This window comes from Sinocyclocheilus rhinocerous, unplaced genomic scaffold (assembly GCF_001515625.1).
Source record: "Sinocyclocheilus rhinocerous isolate Xijiao unplaced genomic scaffold, SAMN03320098_v1.1 scaffold2831, whole genome shotgun sequence".
NCBI classification, from domain to species: Eukaryota; Metazoa; Chordata; class Actinopteri; order Cypriniformes; family Cyprinidae; genus Sinocyclocheilus; species Sinocyclocheilus rhinocerous.
In genome coordinates this window covers 30,581-54,175 of record NW_015659001.1, presented here as the reverse complement: position 1 = coordinate 54,175, position 23,595 = coordinate 30,581, and the positions used below count along the sequence as shown (strand labels likewise).

General features: G+C 35.4%; 1 protein-coding gene across 1 annotated transcript; it reads right to left on the bottom strand.

The window, feature by feature from the left end:
* Nucleotides 1-1,931: 1,931 nt before the first annotated feature.
* Nucleotides 1,932-17,425, bottom strand: LOC107723117 (adenylate cyclase type 6-like; the record flags this gene model as incomplete). Its single annotated transcript, XM_016531631.1, has 20 exons — nt 1,932-2,161; nt 2,249-2,373; nt 3,268-3,472; nt 3,602-3,865; nt 4,071-4,203; nt 4,378-4,407; nt 4,509-4,532; nt 5,169-5,344; nt 5,431-5,589; nt 6,557-6,673; nt 6,767-6,882; nt 7,626-7,792; nt 7,904-7,932; nt 8,103-8,231; nt 9,692-9,833; nt 9,939-10,097; nt 11,344-11,471; nt 12,665-12,776; nt 14,055-14,176; nt 17,247-17,425. Coding segments are annotated over 20 exons (2,645 nt in total), but the record flags the coding sequence as incomplete, so codon positions are not given.
* Nucleotides 17,426-23,595: the final 6,170 nt, after the last annotated feature.

The following is a 23,595-nucleotide window of genomic DNA, read 5'->3' as shown; positions in this document are numbered from 1 at the left end:
ACAGAGCCAATCAGGAGGCGTTCAGCCCTGATCTAGACAGAGGCCCCAGTGTGAGAGTCAGCAGTACTACAATACACTCCTGCTTGTCCGCAGTACATCAGGTACTGTGTTTTCTTCCCTCACGCTGAATCTCCGTTCTTATACGCTTTTATTGCACATACTGGACGGAACAACAGGGCACCCTGCCTTTGGTACGAACGTGATCAACTGACATGCAATGACCAAACTTCGATCAAAGCAAGTTTTCAATAAGTGAAGAACACATAACAGTGCTTTGGCCGTCATGCAAGTCGCTGAAGGAGGTGAACGAGTTAACGAATGTTGCGTCCACCGGATGAATCGCATTGTACACTGTGATACAAAGAGGCACTGTTATCATATGCTGAATTTGTTCAATTAAGGCAAATGCACTGCAATTCGCACTGCACGCATGCAGTGTACGGGAAGTCCTCTATGTTATTAATTAGCTGGCTAGCAACTGTTTACCTAATGAATTTGAAGTTTACGGTTTAGATATGTATTTTACCAAGTGGCTTTTTCCTTAAAGAGATGTTCACTACAATGAAGCAGAACAAGCGGTGGAGGGAATATTGTTGATCTGATCATACGTCAAAGACTGCAGTTGATCAGTTAGTACCAAATGTCTCAATTCAGGTCTTTGTTCCCTCTCCGGAATGGAATCATAATCGAATAGATATAAGAACAACCAGAGTATGAATAAAAAAAAAATGGATACAGAGGTGATACAAAATACCCAAACAACTTCAGGGAATCGAACAAACAAACAAAAATCGTAGAGAAGATGCCACAATCAGACATGCTTTTGAGCTGTTTAGTTTGGCAAGAAAGCAGCTAGTTGTATCATAGAAACCTCACAGTGAAAAGAGTTATGCCCCTTGGAGATTACAAAGCACAGTATTCAGTCATAATTTATAGATATATTTCTTTCGTTTTTAAAAAAGTCCTTCTAGAATGAATTGGATCTCGATAAACTGTCTTGTACCGTGGTATCCAATGCCGTGGCTTTTCCCCAGATGCCTCGGAAAGCTCTTTTTTTCCTTTTATTTCATTTTGTACCAAAAATACTTCTTTGAAAAAAGAAGAAATGGTTGACGGAACACGAAACAAAAGCGAAGTCTTCCTTGAGGACGCGCTGAAGGCCCAGACCTGGTCGTACTTCCAAAAAGAAAAAGAAAAAGAAAACTATTGTTCCACAGCTTTTCCAAACACTTTTCCACCTGGAATTCGTCGTTCTGATGGAAAAGCATGACTTTAAATAAATCATTCAGTCCTTCATATGATCTGGTGAACAACGCTCTGCCAGTCACCCGCATTGCTGGTCAATCAATCAGTATACTTTAAACGATAAAACATCATAAAAAAAACAGGAATTAAATCGAGGGGTGAGGACGTCAAGAGTATTACATAATATTCAAAACTTCCGCAAACGTTTTGACAACTTCTTTTCTATTAAATACTTTGGTCTTTGGTCAATAGTTCTCTTCTTAATTTATACAGATACTGTATTCGTACACACACACACAGATATACGAGCGTACGTGTTTATGTACGGTATAAATGTGTATGCGTTTTTTTCACACTTGTTCCATAAAGGACTTTTTGCACAAAACATCAAGATCAAAATAAATAAGGAATTCCGAACAAAACATTAGTACCTGTATTTATATTCTCCTGAAATAAAAAATAACAGAGGAAAAAAAAATGTCACACAAAAATAAAACTGGAGAAAATGCCTTATGTACAGCGTTTTTCTTCGGCAAATAAAGGCCTTTATTAAATAAACAGACTTTGCATCTTTCAAGCAGCCTGAGGGAGAGGCTTAAAAACAATCGTCCTTCAAAATGCACAGCCATATCCACGAGTGCCACGACTCTCCAGTCTGGAGTCTGCTTTGTTTTTTTCTTCAATAATCTAAAAGTGATGGCGATGGCTACTTGTTTGTCTTCTGCTTGCCTCTAGAAATCCTCCTCTCTGGGGAATTGTGGGAATCCAAAGGAACTCTAGTGCGCTGCTAACTGTTGGGAGGTCCTTCATTCAGGAAGTAAGTGGTCATCTCACCCTTGCCTTTCACCTTTACGACCCCTCGACACTCCAGCTTGTAACCTTTACCGGCCAACACCTGGTGCAGGTCTGTGGTCACCTGCAAGACATCCAGTAAAACATCATAAAATCCCTTCTAAACGACTTGCTCATTATGACTAAGGCATCTACAGGCTTGAAGGTTTACCTGAATATGGTCTGGGACCCCTGTACTGTCCATCCGACTGGCCACGTTTACTGTGTTTCCCCAGATATCATACTGCGGCTTCCTGGCGCCAATAACTCCTGCGACCACTGGCCCAATGTTCAGTCCTGCACACACACATGCATATGCCAATTTAGAAATGTACCCTTAGTATTCATGTTTCAAAAAGTAAAAAACAAATGGTTATTTAACGTCATGTGACGCCATGTAGTGTGACCAGTATATTTTAGTATTATTTATATACTATATACCATACTATATATTATAGTATGCTATATATTTATATACTAAAATATAGTATTTATTAATATTGTGAATTTGCTTTTATTTTTATGTATTTTTTATTTCTATTTAGCTGTAATTTAAAAAACGAGTCGTCAGTAATTCGAATCCCACTTCTGTGACGGCTACACGTCACGGGTAACACATTTGCATAATGCATGCATATTTTGAGAAAACGAAAGCGTTTTTTGACCTTGCATGCATATAATTATATTGTAGGAGACTCCCAAAACAATATTAGGAACCGTAAAAATGGCATAATAGGGGCACGTTAATATTTTCAGAAAGTTTTTTTTTTAAATGAAATTTCATGGTAAAAAAAAATATTTATGATCATAAATAATTAATTTTAACAAATTTGATTTGTGGGGAGATGTACCACATGACATTTTACAACTTAAACTAATCTTGCCTTGTGGTAAAAACTGAGTTACAATTTTTTGTTTTATCATGGTGGGAAAAAAAATAAAAAAATGAGAAAATTTTCAATTGGTATGTTTAAATTGGTAATTTTCGTCAATCTGAATGAATCCAATCCGATTTTAGATTCTGAAAGTTCTGTTTATATGAATCCTGAACTACCTCGCATTGTCATAAATAGTCACGCAATCATGCACCACATGAGTTTAATTTGGCGGACAAAACTTTTTCAGACGTTTTGAAAAAAAAAATCGGCAAACAATGGACACCTATGTGACCCTGCAGGTTTTGAAACTCACCGATCTTCATCTGGAAGTTGTTGAAGGAATGCTCATTGATGTATTTCATCTGTTCACGGAGGTGCATGGCGTAGTCGGCCAGGGCGGTTATATGCGAGCGGCCTTCCTTGTCATAGGTGGAGTCATTAAGGCCGGATGCAGCCATGTAGGTGCTGCCAATGGTCTTTATTTTCTCCAGCTGCCTGTATTTCTCCTCACTGATGATCTGCAAGAGAGGAGAGATATAGAGGGGAGGTTTTCCTAAATATATATGACCGTTCAAAAGATGCTTTCATATTGGTCATACTGAATGGTGTAATAATGAAAGATTCCCTTATTCTTTTCAAACACAAACCTCATCAAAATCAGCAATGATCTCATTGAGGAGCCTCAGACACTCCACTCCCTCGTTGTTGGCCTCCAGCTCCACGTAGAACTCGGAAAAGTTGCTGATGGAGGCGAACATGACGGCCACACACTCACACGACTGGTAGTACAGCTCGTCATTCCTCCTCTCTCTGGCTAGAAAGTGGGCGGCCACATCTTTGGGCAGGATGTTGTGGAGAAGCCGGCGGTTGTAGGCTTGAAGTTCCTCCATCTCCTCCTTTTCTTCTGTGGCCTGTAGAAGAACAGACAAATGACAGATTTTAAATTCTGAAAGGATGAAATTCTCGATGTATTTTATAAACAAATCGTTTATTGACATTATTGACATTTTATTTTATATCATAATGTGCCAAGCTAACAACAACAAAGATCTGTAGCAGTAGTTCAGTGGTTAAAATTTTGGTGTTGGCCAAAATATTGTAGGCTCAAACCCTGACCTGAAGTTTCCAAAGGAAGTCTAGACGAGCCGTTGACTCCACTTGCTGGGCATGCAGGTACAGTGCTAGTACAAAAACAGTGAGGATCACCGGGGTCATGACCTTTAGGGACACTTTAGTCACCCTGAAAGTACTGAAATGAGAGAGATCAGGTCAGCCACAGGATCAATTATTTACATTACAGCATGGATGTAACAGAACACAGCACACAGCCACAACAGAGAGTTAGTGTCTTCAAGTAAACATTAAAAATCATTCAAAAAAATGATGAAGACATGGAAACAAAGACTGTATTAACTGCACATACCACTGCTCAGTAGTTGTATTGAGACTGGACCTGTGGAAAAACCAAGAAGATTAAACATTTTTGCATTTATAAAAACAATAAATTAAAAATTATGAATAATGGGAAGCATAAGAGATGAATTTAAGTCTCACCATTGCAGAGTTTCATTGAAAACACTAAAAAAAACAGCAAAAACACTTGTTTTAACACAACATAAATATGCAGTGTAAAGGTTAACATTACAAGAACATTTAAACCTTACAGCATTTATTTATAAACAAACTATATTTAAATCAGTATTCAAATCAGAGATATTTTAATCTATTTTTTTTCATATATTTTTATTGCATTTTATTATTTTATTTTATATTATTTCATATGTTATAATTAATATCTCAAATAAGTTTTAACTGAAAAAAAAACTTTAAAATGATTAAAAATAATTCTCGTTAATTGAAATAAAGCTGCTGATAGATAGATAGATAGATAGATAGATAGATAGATAGATAGACTACTAAAACTTAAACTGAAAATATAAAAATAAAACTAATTCAAAATATCAAATAATCATAACAGCATATAAATTATATTTAAATAACATAGTTGCAACCCACAGTATTTAATATGTTAATACTAAATGATTGTAATAAAATATCATTATATTATTGAATATAATCACCAACAACAGGCCACAGATCAGCTGGTATTACGGCTCAATATTATCATCTAAACATAAAGACGCTACAAAGCTACTTCTCTCTGTGGTGTTTGAGCTGTACTGACGCCCTCTAGAGGTTGGCAGCGGTACTCACAGGGCATTGGCAGTAACGAAGAGGTCTGCGTTGTCAAACAGCGCCACCTCTGGCCACTCCACAAGCAGCAGGAAAGTGAGCTGGATGAGCAGCATTAAAGCCAGCTTCCCTATACTACTGATCTGCAGGAACACTGAGCAGGCCAACAGGGTCAGCAGTACACTGTAGCTGAAATACTGAAAGAGGCATAAGGGAGAAAACATGAATCCGGTTTCATTTGGAACATTGTTTTAATCTTAGTGTGACTATACACACGTTTTACCTCAGGGAAGGGGCAGGAGGGAGTGTTGCTGGGACAGATATTCAGGCCGTCGGCTGCAGAGCGAGACAAGTTGTGAATCACACAGGGAGTCACCATTTCTGACGACCAGTTAAATTGCTCCGCTACACAGTCCACAAGTTTCCGTGTATCACAGGAAAACTGCAGGAAACACAAAACATACACTCAGGCTCCAAAATACATAATCAGATTTTCTTCTACATATCAGAAGAGATGTGGAGAAATTTATGGTTTGGAACGACACGAGGGTGAGTAATTAATGACAGAATTTTCATTTTGGGGTGGAGTAACCCTTTAATGCATTTTAACTATAACCGTTGTTTTCGGCTAACATTATTATTGCTTTCTTCAGTGAAAAAGTAATCTCGGCTGAAACAGGAGAGAAATATGCACAGATCAAGCACCATTTACAAGTGAAAACAGTCTAAATCAGTTCTAATAAAATACATTGGTGGGTTTCGAGGTTTCGATATTATGAAATATGGACTTATATTTTGCATAGAAGTGATGGTTTAAAGTCAAAACATTTTAATGGTGGATTTGTTTCTTACAAACACACAGCTTTTCGCTTCACAGTGTGTTAATTGACAGACTTGGGTTGTGTGGATTATTGTGATGTTTTTATCAGCTGTTTGGACTCTCATTCTGACGGCACCCATTCACTGCAGAGGATCCATTGGTGAGCAAGTGATGAAATGATAAATTCCTCCAAATCTGTTCTGATGAAGAAACAAACTCATCTACATCTTAAAGGGATGAAAATTGTCATTTTTGGTTGAACTATTCCTTTAAATGGATAGTTCACCTCAAAATAAACACTCTGCACTTTTCTAATGCTTTTCTACCATTTTTGGAGTTTGACAACCCTGGTCGTCATTTATTTTTATTGTACGGATTACAACACTCAGGACATTTTGGCAAATGTTGTGTTCTGTAGACGAAAGAAAGTCATACACGTTTGGATCGACATACGGTTGAGTAAATGATGACAGAATTGGTATTTTAATTAACATTTGTGACCATACAGTCTCTTTGGAAGAAATAAGATTGTTAGCTAAAGTGTTAGACACACTAATGTTGTGTGAAGTGATTTGGCAGCTCTGCATACCATATTGACAAAGGCAGAGATGAAGACGAGGATGATGGTGAAAACTCCCACCAGTGTGCTGTTGGTGCGAGACTGAACAATCTTCTTAGACACAGTCTGCATAGCAGCAGGGAAGAGCTGCAAGACAGAGCGAAAGAAAGGCCAATTGTACACTTTAGTACAAAACAAAATGCAAAAGAATGAAAAACAGCATAATTAGACATAGCTTACCTTCACACAGGAGTAAATGGCACAGATGAAGAGGATGTTGGCAAGAATGATGAAGATACTGATGTATATTCCCAGCATGACCAGAGTACTGCAAAACACACAGGAGGTTTCAGATTCATGTTAAGTGTGTGAGTGTGTGTATCTGTGTACATACTTAGCCATATATTAGGGACAGTGAGCTAAACAGCAGTGAGCTAAACCTGACAAAACCTTCTTTTGGGGAAGACCTCATTAAAAAAAAAAAACAATATAAAAAATAAAGTTTTTTTTTTTTTTTCAATTGTAATAATGCAGAAAGTTTTCTGTTTGGATCAAGGTGCAGTCGCATTAGCTATTAGCATTAGCATTGTACAAACAGGTCCAGTGTCCATTGACAATAGTATATGCATGAAGCAATGCTCACAGTAAAGTCACTTCATAACCAAGCAGCTTTCTGTTGGTCAGCAAGGCAAATATGTGAATCTAGAACACAAGCGAAATCTGTGAGGGGAACTTTTTTTGCCCTCACACGAAACTATTGGAATGACTGGATTTCACTCACAGAATTTCGCAGAGAAACAGTAAACACGACCGCCATCTTTAAGAGTGTGGGTTAAGGTTATGTTATAGTATTTATAACTAGCTGTAAACAAAAACAAAACAAGGCTAAAGAATGTCCCCATTTAAAGGGACAGTTCACCCAAAAATGAAAATTCTGTCAAAATTTACACTCAAGTTGTTCCAAACGTGAGTTTCTTTCTTCTGTTGAACGTAAAAGATGATATTTTGAAGAATGTTGGTGACCAAACAGTTAATAGTCACAGCTACTAAATTAAACTGGAAAGGGTGGGGAGATCTGGACGGGAAGCTGGAACTCAGCCAGTGTCTTCGAGTCTGACCTTCTTCTCCAGGCTGGAGGTTTGGAAGGTGAGGAGGAACTTCTTCACGTGGTCTTTGCGGAGCTGGTCGATACTGCGAGCGTCAATGGCACGGCCCAAAAACTCATCCACCTCGTCCTCGGGGTTCAGCGCCTCCTGAGCACCACGGCTGCATTTGTGAGCAAAGAACAGTTAGAAAAGCACATTTTTATTTGTACCTTTTATATTCCTTTTTCCCCCCACTGCATTTACTCTCTTAAATCTAAGAAAAAACACTCACTTGTCTTTGCTGGATGATTCATTAATGCCCTGAGTGAAGAGAAGAAACAAATGAAGATTAGAAAGATCTGAGAGTAATGTAGGAGGACTGAAAGAAGCATGTAAAGGCAGAAATCGGCTGAAGGAACAGGAGAGAGAGGTCAGGCGAGTGTCACAGGGAGTGGGTGACAGATTGACCGACAGGTCATGTGGGGTCTCACCATCTGTCTGAAGACTTTGGAGTCTTTAGTCCTGGAGAAGGATCTGTCAGGCACCCATCGCGGTACCAGACCCTCGTTAGAGTTCGTCCGCGTGCGCTGCATCTTAGCCATCATGGCCTTCTCCTCTTTCTGAAACAGTCAAGGACAAAGGAAAAGTTTTGTGCTCAAGGATCTTGAATAAAAGAGAAGCATTAAAATTAGGGATGCATTGATATTAAATGATTTTCATGTTCTGTTATGCCATATAACTGATAAATGGCAGATAAGCAATAAACAGCCAATATTAAAATTCTATTTTCAGTCTAAAACCATAAGAAAAATGAAAGAATAAAGACTAAAAAAGGCTAAAGAGTAAATAAAAACAGTAAACTGATTTTCATATGCTAGATAACCGATAATTTAACAAATAACAGCCAATATTAAAATTAGACTTTTTAGTCTAAATAGATTAAAAAGAGACTAAATAAGGCTAAATACTAAATAAAAACATTTTAAAATGGTTTTTATGTTATGCAAGATAATTATTAAATGTCTAAATTGATTAAAAAAAAGTTATTGAAAAAACAATAAAGACTAAAATCCATTGTTTTAAATGTTACAAATGAATTTATACATCACAAATCATTATAATGTACAGTACTGTATAAAAATATATAAATTTAATTTGAGATTTTGTGATAAATTACACTTTTTAGAGCAGTGCAGTAATTTTCACTTGGTATCATCTCATTATATTTAAAGGGGTCATATGATGTTGCTAAAAAGAACATTATTTTGTGTATTTGGTGTAATGCAATGTGTTTATGCGGTTTAAGGTTCAAAAAACATTATTTTCCACATACTGTACATTATTGTTGCTCCTCTATGTCCTGCCTTTCTGAAACGCGTCAATTTCCGAAAAGCTCATCGATCCGAAAGCGAGGTGTGCTCTGATTGGCCAGCTATCCAGTGCATTGTGATTGGCCGAATACCTCAAGCGTGTGACGAAAATGTTATGCCCCTTAACATACTGTGATGCCGTCTCCCAGCACGACAAGACAAAAACAATAAAACCCATTACAAACGAGGCATTTGTTGCATCCAGTGGGGACATAATTACGGATTATAATGACTATAACGATTATATGATTATAATGTATAATACTGTCTTTTTACGCGTTGCGTTGCGTATCGCGCTGCGTAAACATAAAACCATGTCTGGATTTGTGAACGGAGAAATGACAAACAACAAGTGCTACTCTACACTGCTCAAAACTCGCGTTTGAATCATCAGTGGCAAATTCTTGAAATATAAAAAATGTACTTTCAGGCTGTGAGTCAAAAGCGCCAGACTGTCCTTCCAAAGTTGGAACTGCCCCACTTTATAGAAACAGATACATTTGTATTGTACCGGCATTGTAGGCTACTCTCACAGGAAACAGTCCTCATCCTCCGCAAAATGCGCTGCACACATCTGAATATTTGGGTTGAACTGTTCTGGATATATATATATATATATATTTATAATGATGTAGAGAGAGAGAGAGAGAGCACAGTTATAGTTATAAAAATGTTGTAGCATGAACTCAGCACAAAATGACGTGTCTAACCCGCTTTTGACTGCAGCCCAACACTAGGAAGGTCTCAATGCTGTTCTCTTTCAGGTAGGCGTTTCTCTCCCCTCCAAAACCTGGCTCCACCTCATAGTCTCCATTCAGGTACTGCAGAGTAGCTTTAGTGATATGGATCCTCCTGAGGAAAAAAATTAGTTTCAGTAATGATGTTGCATGAATTTTATGGTTACTAAACAGTCTCTCCAGTGTTATGTATAGCTATGTGTACATGTCTGACTCTCACCCGGCTTTGCCTCCAGCCTCCATGTGGTTGGCCAGCGTTACGTCGTTGGACCACACATCGAATTGCCACTTTCTCAATCCAAGAACTCCACAGTGCACACGACCACTGTGGATCCCGACCCGCATGTTTACATTGACCCCTGTGACCTCTCGCACCAATCTGCAACACAAACATAAACATGTTATTAATAAATCACATGCTGCAATCAGTGTTATTTTAGTATTATTTTTTACATACTAGTATTCTATATTAGCTTTTATTAGCAGTTTTTGATTTTACATTTAGTTTCTTTTAGTAATTGAATGTGCTTTTGTACATTTTATTTGTTTTATTTTGTTTAGTTTTCATTTTTAGTTTTGAAATTTTAGTACATTAACTTTTTAAACTTTTTTTAGTTATTTCAGTTGTTACATTATTTTAGTTAGTTGTTAATTTTAAATTTTTCTAATCGTGGTACTCTCCAAAAAGGAGAAGAATTGTTGAATAAAGTCGTTTTTTTTTTTCTTTGCACACAAAAAGTATTCTCATAGCTTCATAAAATTAAAACCACTGATGTCACAGACTATTATAATGATGTCCTTGCTACGTTTCTGTGCCTTGATCGTGGTAGTTCCCTTGTTGTCTATGGAGGGTCTGAGAGCTCTCGGATTTCATAAAAAATACCTTATTTTTTGTTCTGATGAACGAAGTTTTTTCTTTGCACACAAAAAGTATTCTCATAGCTTCATAAAATTAAAACCACTGATGTCACAGACTATTATAATGATGTCCTTGCTACGTTTCTGTGCCTTGATCGTGGTAGTTCCCTTGCTGTCTATGGAGGGTCTGAGAGCTCTCGGATTTAATCAAAAATACCTTATTTTTTGTTCTGATGAACGAAGGTCTTACGGGTTTGGAACGACAAGAGGGTGAGTAATTAATGACAGAATTTTCATTTTTTGGTGAACTATCCCTTTCAGATTTTCATCTAATATTAGTATTTAATTTTTGCTTTATTTCAATTAACAAAAATTTAAATAATAACAATAACACTGGCTGCAATATATAAGTCTATGAATTTACATCCAATTCATGGAATTATTAAATAATAATAAATACTTATTATTAAACAATAACTATTATAAAATAATATGAACAATAACATTAAATAATAAAAAAACACTGGCCATTTGCCCCAACAGTCAGTGTCTCGCTTTAACTTTAAAATTTAATATAAAAATAATATTAGTTACCATACAAATCTATAAGTGTTTTTTTCACAAATGTCTCATAAACAGATAGACATAAAACATTTAATATCCAACATTAAATTCACAGATCAAAAATGAGATAATTTAACCTATGTTATGAAATAAATCTCACAAAGGTTGATGTTCAGATGAACTGATGCCTAAGTGAGACTTACGAAATGGCTTCAATCATGTCCACCCCCATTTCCACGCAGCAGTGAGCGTGGTCCGCTCTGGGCTCAGGTAACCCTGACACACAGTAGTAACAATCCCCCAGGATCTTGATCCGTAAGCAGTGGTTCTCCTGCGCACACACACACACACACACACACACACACACAAAAGGGAACAGAAGTTAAAGCTGAGGAGATGGCAGCTTCACGCTGAGGTGTAAAAAGAGGGTAGTCATTCTGCTTAGAGTGTGATACAGACAGAGTGTGTGATTTTTGTGTGTGCAGCTGACACCATGTGTAAACGAATGTCAATACTGATAAAAATTCATCAGACCGAAATATATGACAATGGACGTACATTACAGCGAGTAACAGGTCTTAAAAGAAGTCAAAGCAGAGCAACATGAAGTAGTGGTGTTTCATTCCTGAATGAATAAGAGTTTTTAAACTAATCAGTGAATGATTCAATGGTTGGAGAAATGCTAAGAAGTTCTTACAGATTGTTTGATATGTACTGATAATTTATGCGTTTTTAACCTAAATCACAGCAGCGTCTATCTATGAGGAATGTAGGCCGTCAAACATACAAAGCTATTAGCCAATCATAGCAGTGGGTGTTTACTTCAGAGTCTACAATCCGTCACGCCTATTCAAACAGAGTGTTCTGATGAGGGGGGTTAAAAACAGAAAATAGCCTATTGTATAGTTTTTTTGTTGTTGTTGTAAAAATCTTGATAACATTATAAGGGGACCTTTTTGACTTTTTGACCGTTCAAAAGTTTGAGCTCAGTAAAAAAATTGTAATGTTTTTGAAAGAAATCCAAAGTTGCATTTATTTGATTAAAATACAGTAAAACAGTAATATTGAATTATTATTTCAAAATCTGAATATATTTTATGTATTTATTCCTGTGATGTACAGTAAATCTGAATTTTCAGCATCATTACTCCAGTCTTCAGTGTTACATGACCCTTCATAAATCACTCTAATATGCTGATTTGCTGCTCAAGAAACATTTCTCATTATTATCAATATTTTTGTGGAAACCATAATACTTTTTTAGGATTCTCTGATGAATAGAAAGAATCCTGATATATTTACTGAAGTCATGTTCACAAAACAGTACTGTATTTCATGTTTTATATATATTGAATCATGTTGTATTTGAATGAAAACATGAAAACTGTATTCGTAACGCTGAACTAATATCATGCAATCTCAACAATTTATTTAACACAGACTTCATGTTGTCACCATAGTAAACAGACAATGCTGCAACAATAATCCAGCATCTTTTAGGCATTTGTTAATAGATGTGCTCACCGAAGCCAGCTTGTCAAAGCGGGCAAACAGCTCGTTTAGAGTCATGACCAGCTCCTGAGCAGTGCACTGCGACGCCAGACTAGTGAAACCCTCGATGTCTGCAAACAAAATACTGACAAAGACACACACAGAGAGAGAGAGAGAGAGAGAGAAAGAGATTTAAACTGTATGAATTGTTGCTTTGTCTTTTATAATATTCATCAGTCTGTTGTTAACTAAAATGTAGTGCTGTCAAACGATTAATCGCGATTAATCACATTCGAAATAAGTTTTTATTTACATAATAAATCTGTGTATACTGTGTATATTTATCATGTATATATAAATACACACACATACAGTTTACATTTTGAAAATATTTACATGTATTTACATGAATATATTTATATTCATATAATTTATATTATATATAAATATATTTACTATATAAGCGTAACATATTTTTCTTAAATATATACATGCATGGGTGTGTATTTATATATGCATAATAAATATACACAGTACACACACATATACTGTGTAAACAAAAACTTTTATTTTGGTTGCGATTAATCGCGATTAATCATTTGACAGCACTACTAAAATGTAATGCCAAAAAAACAAAATGAATTAAGACAGATTTTAAAAAAGCTGTAATTTTAATGTTTGGAATCACAGAGGTCAATACCATAACAACTAGGTAGAAAAGTATACAGTATGAATGTGTGAATCCCTTGAGCTGAGGGGAAATTCACTCTGAGGCTGTGTGAGAGCAGGCGCTGTGGAGCGCTTTAATTGAATCGTGGCTTCATTTCAGTATCTTCTGGGGTTAGCGCTAGTCTAGTGACTGATAATTAACTATTCCCTCTCTCGCCATAATTAGCTGACCACATTTCAAAAGAAAAGCCCCACTGCTCCTATTACGAGCTCCCAGAGCTAAAGCAAAGAAGAAAAGAGTGAAAGAGGCAGGAGAGATCAATGTAAAGAGTGAAAAATAAACAAAGAAAGGGCCACACGGCCACAGGAGATGATAAAAAGCAAGTGAACAACTTTAGCTAAAAGCTAATGCTAATAGTCAAAGGAGCGGCAGGTTGTAAACGTGCTTCAAAAAAAAAAGAGAACAATTATTGAGACAAATTATTATTCCATATGAAGTTTACATGTCAAAACTGACTATTTACTTTCTAAATAAAATAATGGTCAGTCAATTAAGAATAATTCAGAATCTCACATGAAAATATAGTGAAACTTGTCTTTTGTGCTTATGTAATTAAGGCCATGCGGGTGGGAAAAATACTATAAAGCCAATAATATCCTAAATATTCTTAGATCACTTGATTAGATTGCTTTTTATGATCTAATCCAGTCAAAGCTAATGTGGCAGAGTTTGACGCATAACAGCAATGCTCACCTGACATTGTCGTGCTTCTGGATGTAGATCTTGTGAAACATCATGTCTTCTTTTTTAGCGTTGATGTCAGCCTTCATTTCCATGGCGACATGTCTTGGCAAAACAGACAGCAACAGGCGTTCCTGAAAATTGTAGAGAGGAGAGAGGGAATGTGTGTGAGTGAGAAAGAAAGAAAGATTAGCATGCAATTCTTCTCACTGAAGATCAAACGCCCTATCTTTATGTAGTTGTTCTTTGTTAAACGTCAGCATCCTAGTGCATATATTCTGTTGACTTGTCCAATGACAACTGTTTATTTTATTACATCTCAATTAGATTTATGTACATAGAATAGAATGGCATTTAACAAAATGAACTGAACCTTCAACAGATTCAGAACAGATGCCATATTTTGTGAAAGAACCATCTGTTTGGTGTACACCTTGGTGTCAAACATTCAGCTGACAATGTGTTGAAAATATGCACAGTAGCCATTTAATTTTCATAGAATGGGATGAGAATTTTATAGAATTTCATTTAATCTCATGAGACAAGATTTTATGAAAATATGAGTTCTCTGAGTGTCAAAGGTGGAATTTTATGGAATTTTGTTGATTGGGAATCACAAAATCTTCATATTTAATTTAGTTATGACTGTCACGATATTAGATGTTAACTACATGTTTATCATGGCCAAAATCATTAATGATAACAGCATAATTGCAATATCTATAGAAATAAAATTTTTAGTAAATAACAAACTAACAATGAGCAATACATGTGTTACAGTACATATTAATCTTTATTAAAGTTAGTTAATAAAAAAACTGTCCATTGTTAGTTCATGTTACCTCAGGTTCATTAAATAATATCAGCAGATACAACTTTTGATTTTAATGTATTAGTAAATGATAAAAGTAACATTAACAAAGATTAATAAGGAGATCCACAGTCCTTCAGTCCACTGAAGGAGAATAGAGTGGAACCCAAGAGCAGTTTATTTCAAAAAGCGTCAAACAAATAGAAAATAAACAGACCCAAATGATGACTTGAACTTCACTTCAACAAACTTGACCAGAAACATAACAGAACTCACAAACTGTGGGTTACACTGATCAAAGCTCAACAAGAGAAAAGGGAAACGTGAGGGCTATAAATACACACGGGCTGATGAGTTAACAAGGAACACCTGAAAACAATTACGACAGGAAACAGGAACATGAGGAACAGGAAACAGAAAGACCTAGTCTGAGTCCCAATGTGCATACTATCCATCCTAAATTCTATGTGATATTAGTACTTTTCAATACTATTTAGGGCAGATAGGGTGGATAGTATGCACATTGGGATGCAGCGTAAGATTATGAATAAGACTAACCTTCAAAATAAAAGACATGATGACATCATAAAAGACATGAACTCAAAACATGAAAACATAAAGAAAACACAAACGAGACAGTAAGCGTAAAGGACTGTTCACACTAATAACAATAACTATAACCATAACTATACTGGCGTCCACAACAACACAAAATATTGTTCATTTTATTATAAGTGTTCATGAGCTGGAAAAAGAGATAGCATTCCGCTCTCTCTCTCTCTCTCTCTCTCTCTCTATATATATATATATATATTAGTGCTGTCAAAATTAGTGTGCTAACGCAGGCGATAAATTTTTCCAGTTTAACGACATTAAAAATATTTAATGCCGTTAACGCAGGGGCGGAGCTAGGATTACACTGTGCTCGCAGCGCGTGCTCTTCAATTGCACGCACAAATACAGCAGCGTGCGCTGTAGCCTGTATCATTTCATATTAAAACTCGAATGAAACTACAAGCATGTGTCAGATTCCCGGCAGCGGCAGCAGCTCTTAAAGTAATAGCAGCCAAATAACCTAATAACCCAGCTGCTGTGATGTCTGTAAATCAAAGAACAAAAGAGAGGAAATCAATAACTTTTGAAGCTTTAAGGATTCCTCTATATCTAATTGTTTGATAACTTTATTCAATTTCTGTATATTTCCTAGTTGCTGAAGGGCACAGGTAAATATGACATTTATTATAATGGGTTTATGTGAAGATTGTTATAAGTTCACTTAAATTAGAAGTTATTTTTTAAAGTCTAATAAATGTTAAACTTGATAGCTCTCAATTATACTGTAATGTTGAATGGCAATAGTCAATGGTTAAATATTAGGAAAAAAATAACAATTTCCTAGAGACATCAGTAGTATTGGTATCAGTCATAAAAAATCTTTATGTTGTTTCTACATCAATTTGAAGATTGAATGTGAAACTATTGCAATATAAGAGAGTATATTTAAAAACTTTAATGATTGATCGTGATTAATAAAAAAAAAAAGTGCAAAAAAATAAAGATTTTTTTTTTTTTACATTTTACTTTTATGATTTTGTGCAGCATTAGTAGCTACATACTGCATTGTTTTTTCTGTTCTGTTATTTTCAGCAATACTGTCACCTACTTTGTTGGAGTGTCAACCAGATGGATTATTTACAGTATTATCATGATATGTGCAGTATTAAAGGGATAGTTCACCCAAAAATGAAAATTTGATGTTTATCTGCTTACCCCCAGGGCATCCAAGATGTAGGTGACTTTGTTTCTTCAGTAGAACACAAACGAAGATTTTTAACACAAACCGTTGCAGTCTGTCAGTCTTATAATGGAGGTGAATGGGAATCACGGCTTTGAGAGTAAAAAAAATCATACACAAACAAAACCAAATTAAACCCTGCGGCTTCACGCAATGATTCACGCAATTTGACAGACTGCAACGGTTTGTGTTAAAAATCTTCGTTTGTGTTCTACTGAAGAAACAAAGTCACCTACATCTTGGATGCCCTGGGGGTAAGCAGATAAACATCAAATTTTCATTTTTGGGTGAACTATCCCTTTAACATGATATCAATATAAAAATGTTAAAAATTGATCATCAATACAGTATATTATGAGACCCCTGCAATGGATGAATATATATTCAGAATTTGTTGAAACTTTTTTTTTTTGTTTAAAAAATTGAAATCTTTTGTAAAAATGATAAATGCCTTTACTGTCACTTTTGATCAATTTAATGCACCTTTGCTGAATAAAAGTACTAATTTCTAAAAAAAAACAAAAAAAAAAAATTTTTGAACGGTAGTGTAGCTAGTAAACTGTACCAGTGAAGGTCATGGCCTCAGCGCTGAACTGACCTGCTGCTGGTTTTCTCTTTGCAGGTGCAGTCGGGCCTGGATGTAGCCTCGCGTCTCCTGAAAGGCTTGTCTCTGAGAGACCTCTGCTGGGTAGTGGGTGCAGATCCCAATGATGTTGGTGCACAGGAAGATCAGCACGTTTGCACTCAGCTGAGAGGAACAGAAAAAAGAAAAGCAGACTCATTCAATGTCTCTCTAGTGATCAGTTGAACCTTTCAACAAAAAACGGCTTTAGCTCAGCGCTCTGGAATCCTGGGACATCTGTTGTACTCTAGGGCTTTACTCAACTGCAGTATGGGAAAAAAAGCCAACCTCTGACCTGGAGAGGCTACTTCCCGTAGAGACGTTTACAATAGAGGAGCCAGAACAGAGCTAAAAATGGAGCCTGAAGCAGAGCCAACACTGTAACTTCCTTTGGGTGAATGAGAGGAGGGGTTGATGGGAGAGAGATGGGGGTTACTCCAGGTCACACGGTTCACACCATTACACTCGGCTGAAACACTGCACAATCACTATGAAACACTTGCTGGCCTAAAAAGCCTATCTTAAAATATATGCTAAATAATTACCAGAGTAGACATCATGTGGCTGTTGAGAAACCATTTGTGGCTATGCGAAGCTAATTACAATATTTGATTGAAAAAATATAACCAAAATAGTAGGTAAAAAAGTAAAATTAATATTGCTAAAGCAGATTCCATACAGTTCAGATATTTTATTGCATGAAGGGCTGGGCAATATGTTAAAAAATATATATCTTGTTACTTTTTCAGCCATGTAACAATATTTTATTTGAAAAATGTCTTAATGTATTACTGAAATGGCATTAAATTTTTTTTATTTTTTTTACTTAACCACCAAAATGTTAAATGTTTAACACAAGAAGTTAAATTTAAAAAGGTTTCAAAAATCTATAAATAGAATAAAACAAATGCAGCAAATCTACTTAAGATAAGATCTAATAATGATGGCTAATAATGAAGGCATGTTCAGAAATATTCAGATCTGTGCATTTTTTGAAAAAAGTCTCATATTTACCAAGGCTCAATTTATTTGATTAAGAATACAGTAAAAACAGTAATGATGTGAAATAGTATTACAAATTAAAATAACTGTTTTCTATTTGAATATATTATAAAATGTAATTTATTCCTGTGATGTAAAGATTATTTGAATATGGTGATTTGGTTTCTTATTATCTATAATAATCTATACTCAGTTTGGAGTTGTTCAGTCCTTAACTCTGTATTTTAGGAGCGTGAGCGCAGTCTGAGGTCAATCGCCGCTAAATTAAGAGCTAATAATGGTGGAAAAGTAATCAGTCAATAAGCCTTCTTCCACTCTCATTGACCAATCAATGCCCAGATCAACCATGACCATTTGATATTAAGAGTAAGCTATGAACTATAAAATAATTGTTCACTGCCACTTTACAAACAGGCAGGTTTAGCAGCCATATTAATCTAATAGCCTCTCATAGCTGACTGGATATGGATAGTTTATGTCTGTTCTGAAAACTACAGAGGATTTATCTGAAGTGATAGCAGAGAAAATGTTGTACTGTGTGCTGCTCTACATGACATAAAACAATAGATCTGACAAACAATGGTTTTGCTCCTGCACACAGAATACGAAATGAGAAAGCAAAGGAACAGGCGAGAGGCAATGCTGTAGCGCAGTGTGTGTGTGTGTGTGTATGTGTGAGAGGCTGAGCCTGCTGGCCACACTGACATTAGGCAGATGGCTGTGAGCTTTGTTTACATTAGAGTTTCTGTTCAAGCAAAACCAGGCCTGGTTTGTGTGTGTGTGTCTGTGTGTGTGTGTGTGTGTGTGTGTGTCTGTGTGTGTGTGTGTGTGTGTGCATGTGTGAGTCAGTGTGCACGTGCAAATGGACGCTTTAGTGTTTTGACTGTTGACATCAACAATAGTGTTACACCTATAGAGCAGTCAGTTTAACATGTTTAAACAAATAACACCTAAATGTAAAACAGGGTAAAACAGAGCAAAACAGAGTAAATCAAAAGGTAAAACAGGCAACTGAGAAACATTTTAAAGCATTTTAGCATTTTATCTTCAGATAGAGATAGATAGATAGATAGATAGATAGATGATACAATCCTTATGATACATATACACACACACACACATATAAATGAAAACAATTAAAACTGAAAATACATAAAAAAGCTAATTCAAAATATTAATAAATACTATAATTCTAATATAATACTAAAATAACACTGAACAATATTGGATATTTAATTGTTTTCCTCATTTTTAGTTTTTAGAATTAATAATAATTTATAAAAATTAATAATTTAATAACACTGTTTTGTAATATTTAGCAACTCTCAAATGAATATAAATTTTTCATACTGTACATAATATAGATGTTATACTTAAATGTACTTGAAGCATTTAAAATGATTGAGTTTTTATTGTTTTATTTTTATGTATTTAGACATTAGAACAGAATGTTTATTTATTCTGTACAATAGTACAGAATTTTAACATTGGCGATGTATGTATTTATCAGCCATAACATGTAAATAATCTGTTTAATAAATAATTATTAAAAAATTCATCCCTAATATAATGATTTGTAAAGCCACTGTAATACAAATGCATTACCTATCTTAGACAATAATTATCATCTGAATAATAATAATTAATAATAATAATAAAAATATCTTCATAATCAGCCAGCCATAATAGATTCAAGAACATTTTAAAATCAAACAAAATATATTTGTTTGACATAAAAAATGTGCTGATTCTTTTGACTGACTATTGGTTATGATCGGTGTGTGTTATCAGCTGTGTGTTCATATCACAGGCAGGTCCTAATTGCTCGCTCTTCACCAGAGGGCGAGGTCAGTGGGTTTACACACACACACACTTGGCCGTTCTGTTTGCGCAACTTGACACCTCTCTCCTTCACGCTCAAGATTTATTAGCAATAACCATCACAAGCGCTGGGACACAGAGAGAGAGACACCGTTCACTCCTTTACTCTCTGTCAATCTTCTCCTCTGTCTCTTTTTCTGTGTCTTTCAACTCACAAATCATCAAATAAATATATTTTCCTGACTCCCTCACAGCGTGTTCTCACACACCGGCTTCAAAAGTGACATATTCGCTGACACTGAGAACATCTCTTCCCTTAAAGCCGATGTTAAGAGATCCATTTTGTGTCTGCCAATTCTTTCCAGTAAAAGTCAACAAGCGACGTGTAGAAACTGTCATAAAAATTATATTATGATTACTGCTCACTCTGAATGTCCATGGCAGTGTTTATTGCACAGCGTGGTGAGAAAGAGAGCATCTAAGGAATGTTCCGGGTGTAAAACGACTTAAGCTCTATGAACAGCATCTGCGGCATAATGTCCATTACCGAAGAATGTAATATAAGAGCTAATAAAATCTAACAAAAACAGTGTCTTCTTACACTGGAAGTCTATGGGCCGACACAATGTAATTATAAAAATGTGCAGCTTCTGTTGTTCAGTACAAGGTTTGTTATTTGAGCTTTAATGTTGTTAAAATTGTCTTTTCAGATGATTTGGAATGACTTTTATAGGTGGATGAACTCATGTGTAACTAAGGTCATTCCTGTGAGCATGCAAACCATGAGAAAACTAGGTTTAAACAGTCAATGCATGAGTCATTTTTGGACTATTTTTATGAAGGTGCATTTTTGGATTTTGACAGCCCCCATCCCAAATCAGTTCCCAGGGTTTCTGGAGGTTTTATGAAACTTGACTTTTTAAAGACCTTTTAAGACCACATAAAGAATATGGAAATAACTTTTACTGTACCTTCTGATCCCACAGCGTATTTTGTATTTTTGTCTTGTTTTCTTGCAATGTATAAAAATTCAAATGTATAAAAATTCATAAATTAAGACACATTTACTTGAGTAGCAAAATTACATGATATAAGTTTTGTTTTCAAAAAAAAAATGAAGTGAAGTGAATTTGTGATTATAACATGACCAAATATTTTCCAAACGGGTCAGAAAAATAAACTCACTTCAATGGGGGAATATATATATATATATATATATATATATATATTGGTAGATAATTGTTTTTATTTTATATACAAACTCACTTAATTTTGTTCAATTTCTCAGAAAACAATGTCATATCTTAATTTTGCCTATCAAGTAAATGTATCTTGATTTAAGCATGTTTATATATTTGTAATGGAAAACAAAGATAAAAATACTGCGTATAACATTCATTTTTTGAAGTGCATGTAACATTAATGCCATAACTTTATAAATATAAGACTTTCAGCTCTGATTTAACACCTATTAAGGCTGTAATTTGTGAAAGGGTGAATTAAGACTATTTTAAGACCTGCAGAAACCCTGATTTCAGAGATGAACAGTAGAATAATTGCTTTAAATTGTTTTATCCCAGAATGTTCTTTGTATTTTTTTCAGTGTTTGGCAATATGAAGACACAAACCAGGCAGATCCCAGACAAATCTGGTGTATAAAAGTATGATTTTGCTTTGTGTTCGCTTTTACTGTCACTGTTCATTCATTAATTCACCACTTCCGGGTATTTGTGAATTTATTATTTTTTTTGTGGGTTTGCAGACCCACACGTCTTCTTTCTCTGCGCTGGTATGTGTTTACGTACCTGTGGCTGCTCCAGATATTATATAAAGCCATTATGATCATTGCAGATTATGTCCAGCTTTTGCATCCTCTGTGATGTCACTAAAGGGGGTGGGGTGGGACAATACGCCTCGCTTCGGAAATGAAACCTGTGGAAACTACTGGGCTTTGACAAAGAGTATATTCCCACGTGCAGAAAACTGAAGCCTTGAATATCTGGATGGGATTTACAGTACGAGTATGAAGTGAGAGGGACAGAAATAGATTACGAGGGAACGGTGGGACAGTGACGGAAACATGATGACAACCTTAACAAGACAGGTGGCATCTGAAAAGGTACATACTGTACCGTTCATAAATGATGTATGACTTTGAACAAGAGCTTAATGTGGCATTAGATCAATTTACATAGCATAAACTATCATCAAAAATGATAAACTGGTCAACATCCAGCTATTATTCCTTGCTATACACTTTTTAAAAAAAAGCAAGTACTTATTTTCCAGTTTACAGGACATTTTGAGTCACAAATACTAAGAATTGTGAATTACTTCAAATAAATAAATAAATACATAAATATCCATCAACAAATTCCCTAAATGTTGTCCCAACTAGTCAAGACTTTTGGTCACAAAAAAAAAATTGTTGTTGTTTTTTCCATTATTCTTAGTTATTTGTTGATGTCTCTCACATTTTTACATTTGTTGACTGTCGCCATTCTTGAAGTTTGTGTGTTAAGTGTTGAGGTCTGTGTACAGGTTTCTATAACTATTTCCCAGATATCTTTGCTTTGTAAGGTGATTGCACCTACAGAAACAAAGATAACACATTAAGTGTCCAACAAAACCAAATATACAAGGCTACCAAAATCTTAGATCAATTCATTGTGTTACTACAATGAAAAAAAAATGATGTAGGATTTACTTTCAAACATTTCTCACTCAGCAATTGCTAGTAAACTCACAAATACTTATAAAGAATCAGCAAATAAAATGTCAAAATTAAATGTGACATTTTAAAAAAGAAAGACTGCAATAGTATTTTCTTGTAAAACGTACTCCATAATCATTTTTTACAGTGTTATTGAAATTTGCTGAACAAGAAATCTGTAGTTGCAATGAGATATTTTCAAACTGACCAAACAAAGAACATTACTTAGGTGTTACTTAGGACATTTTTTAAGATAATAGTCTGAATGCAGCATCTCAGATTGTGTTGAATTGTCAAGGTTTACTTATTTTTTACGGTGTACTGATATAAGGCGATAGACCGGTTTGGTACTGTAACTGAGCTATTGTCTACTCATGTGAGAGGTTAGTGGCTATGTGCTACCTCTGCAGTCGAGCGGCGAGAATATTTAACACTGAGCTAATGCCTTCGAGACCTTCTGCTGCAGTAATTCAACCGTCAAAGCTGGCCGAGGGTTACTGAGAAAGCCAAATTTCCCAAACCTCAAAAAAAGCTAACCGAACTGCTAAACTGATCCTTAAAGGTGTCATATTATAATATTACCACCCCTTAATCTGTAAGTTTCCACCCATGGCACCGTCATTTTAATTTCACAAGCGACAACGGTGTACCGGTTCTAATGCCATGGAAAAGGGGGCGGGGAGCAGCAGCTCATTTGCATTTAAAGAAACAGGCCCCAAAAACAGCTTGTTTCTGCTTCCACTCAAAATAGGCATTTTCAAAATGATATAATAAATGATCTGTGGAGCA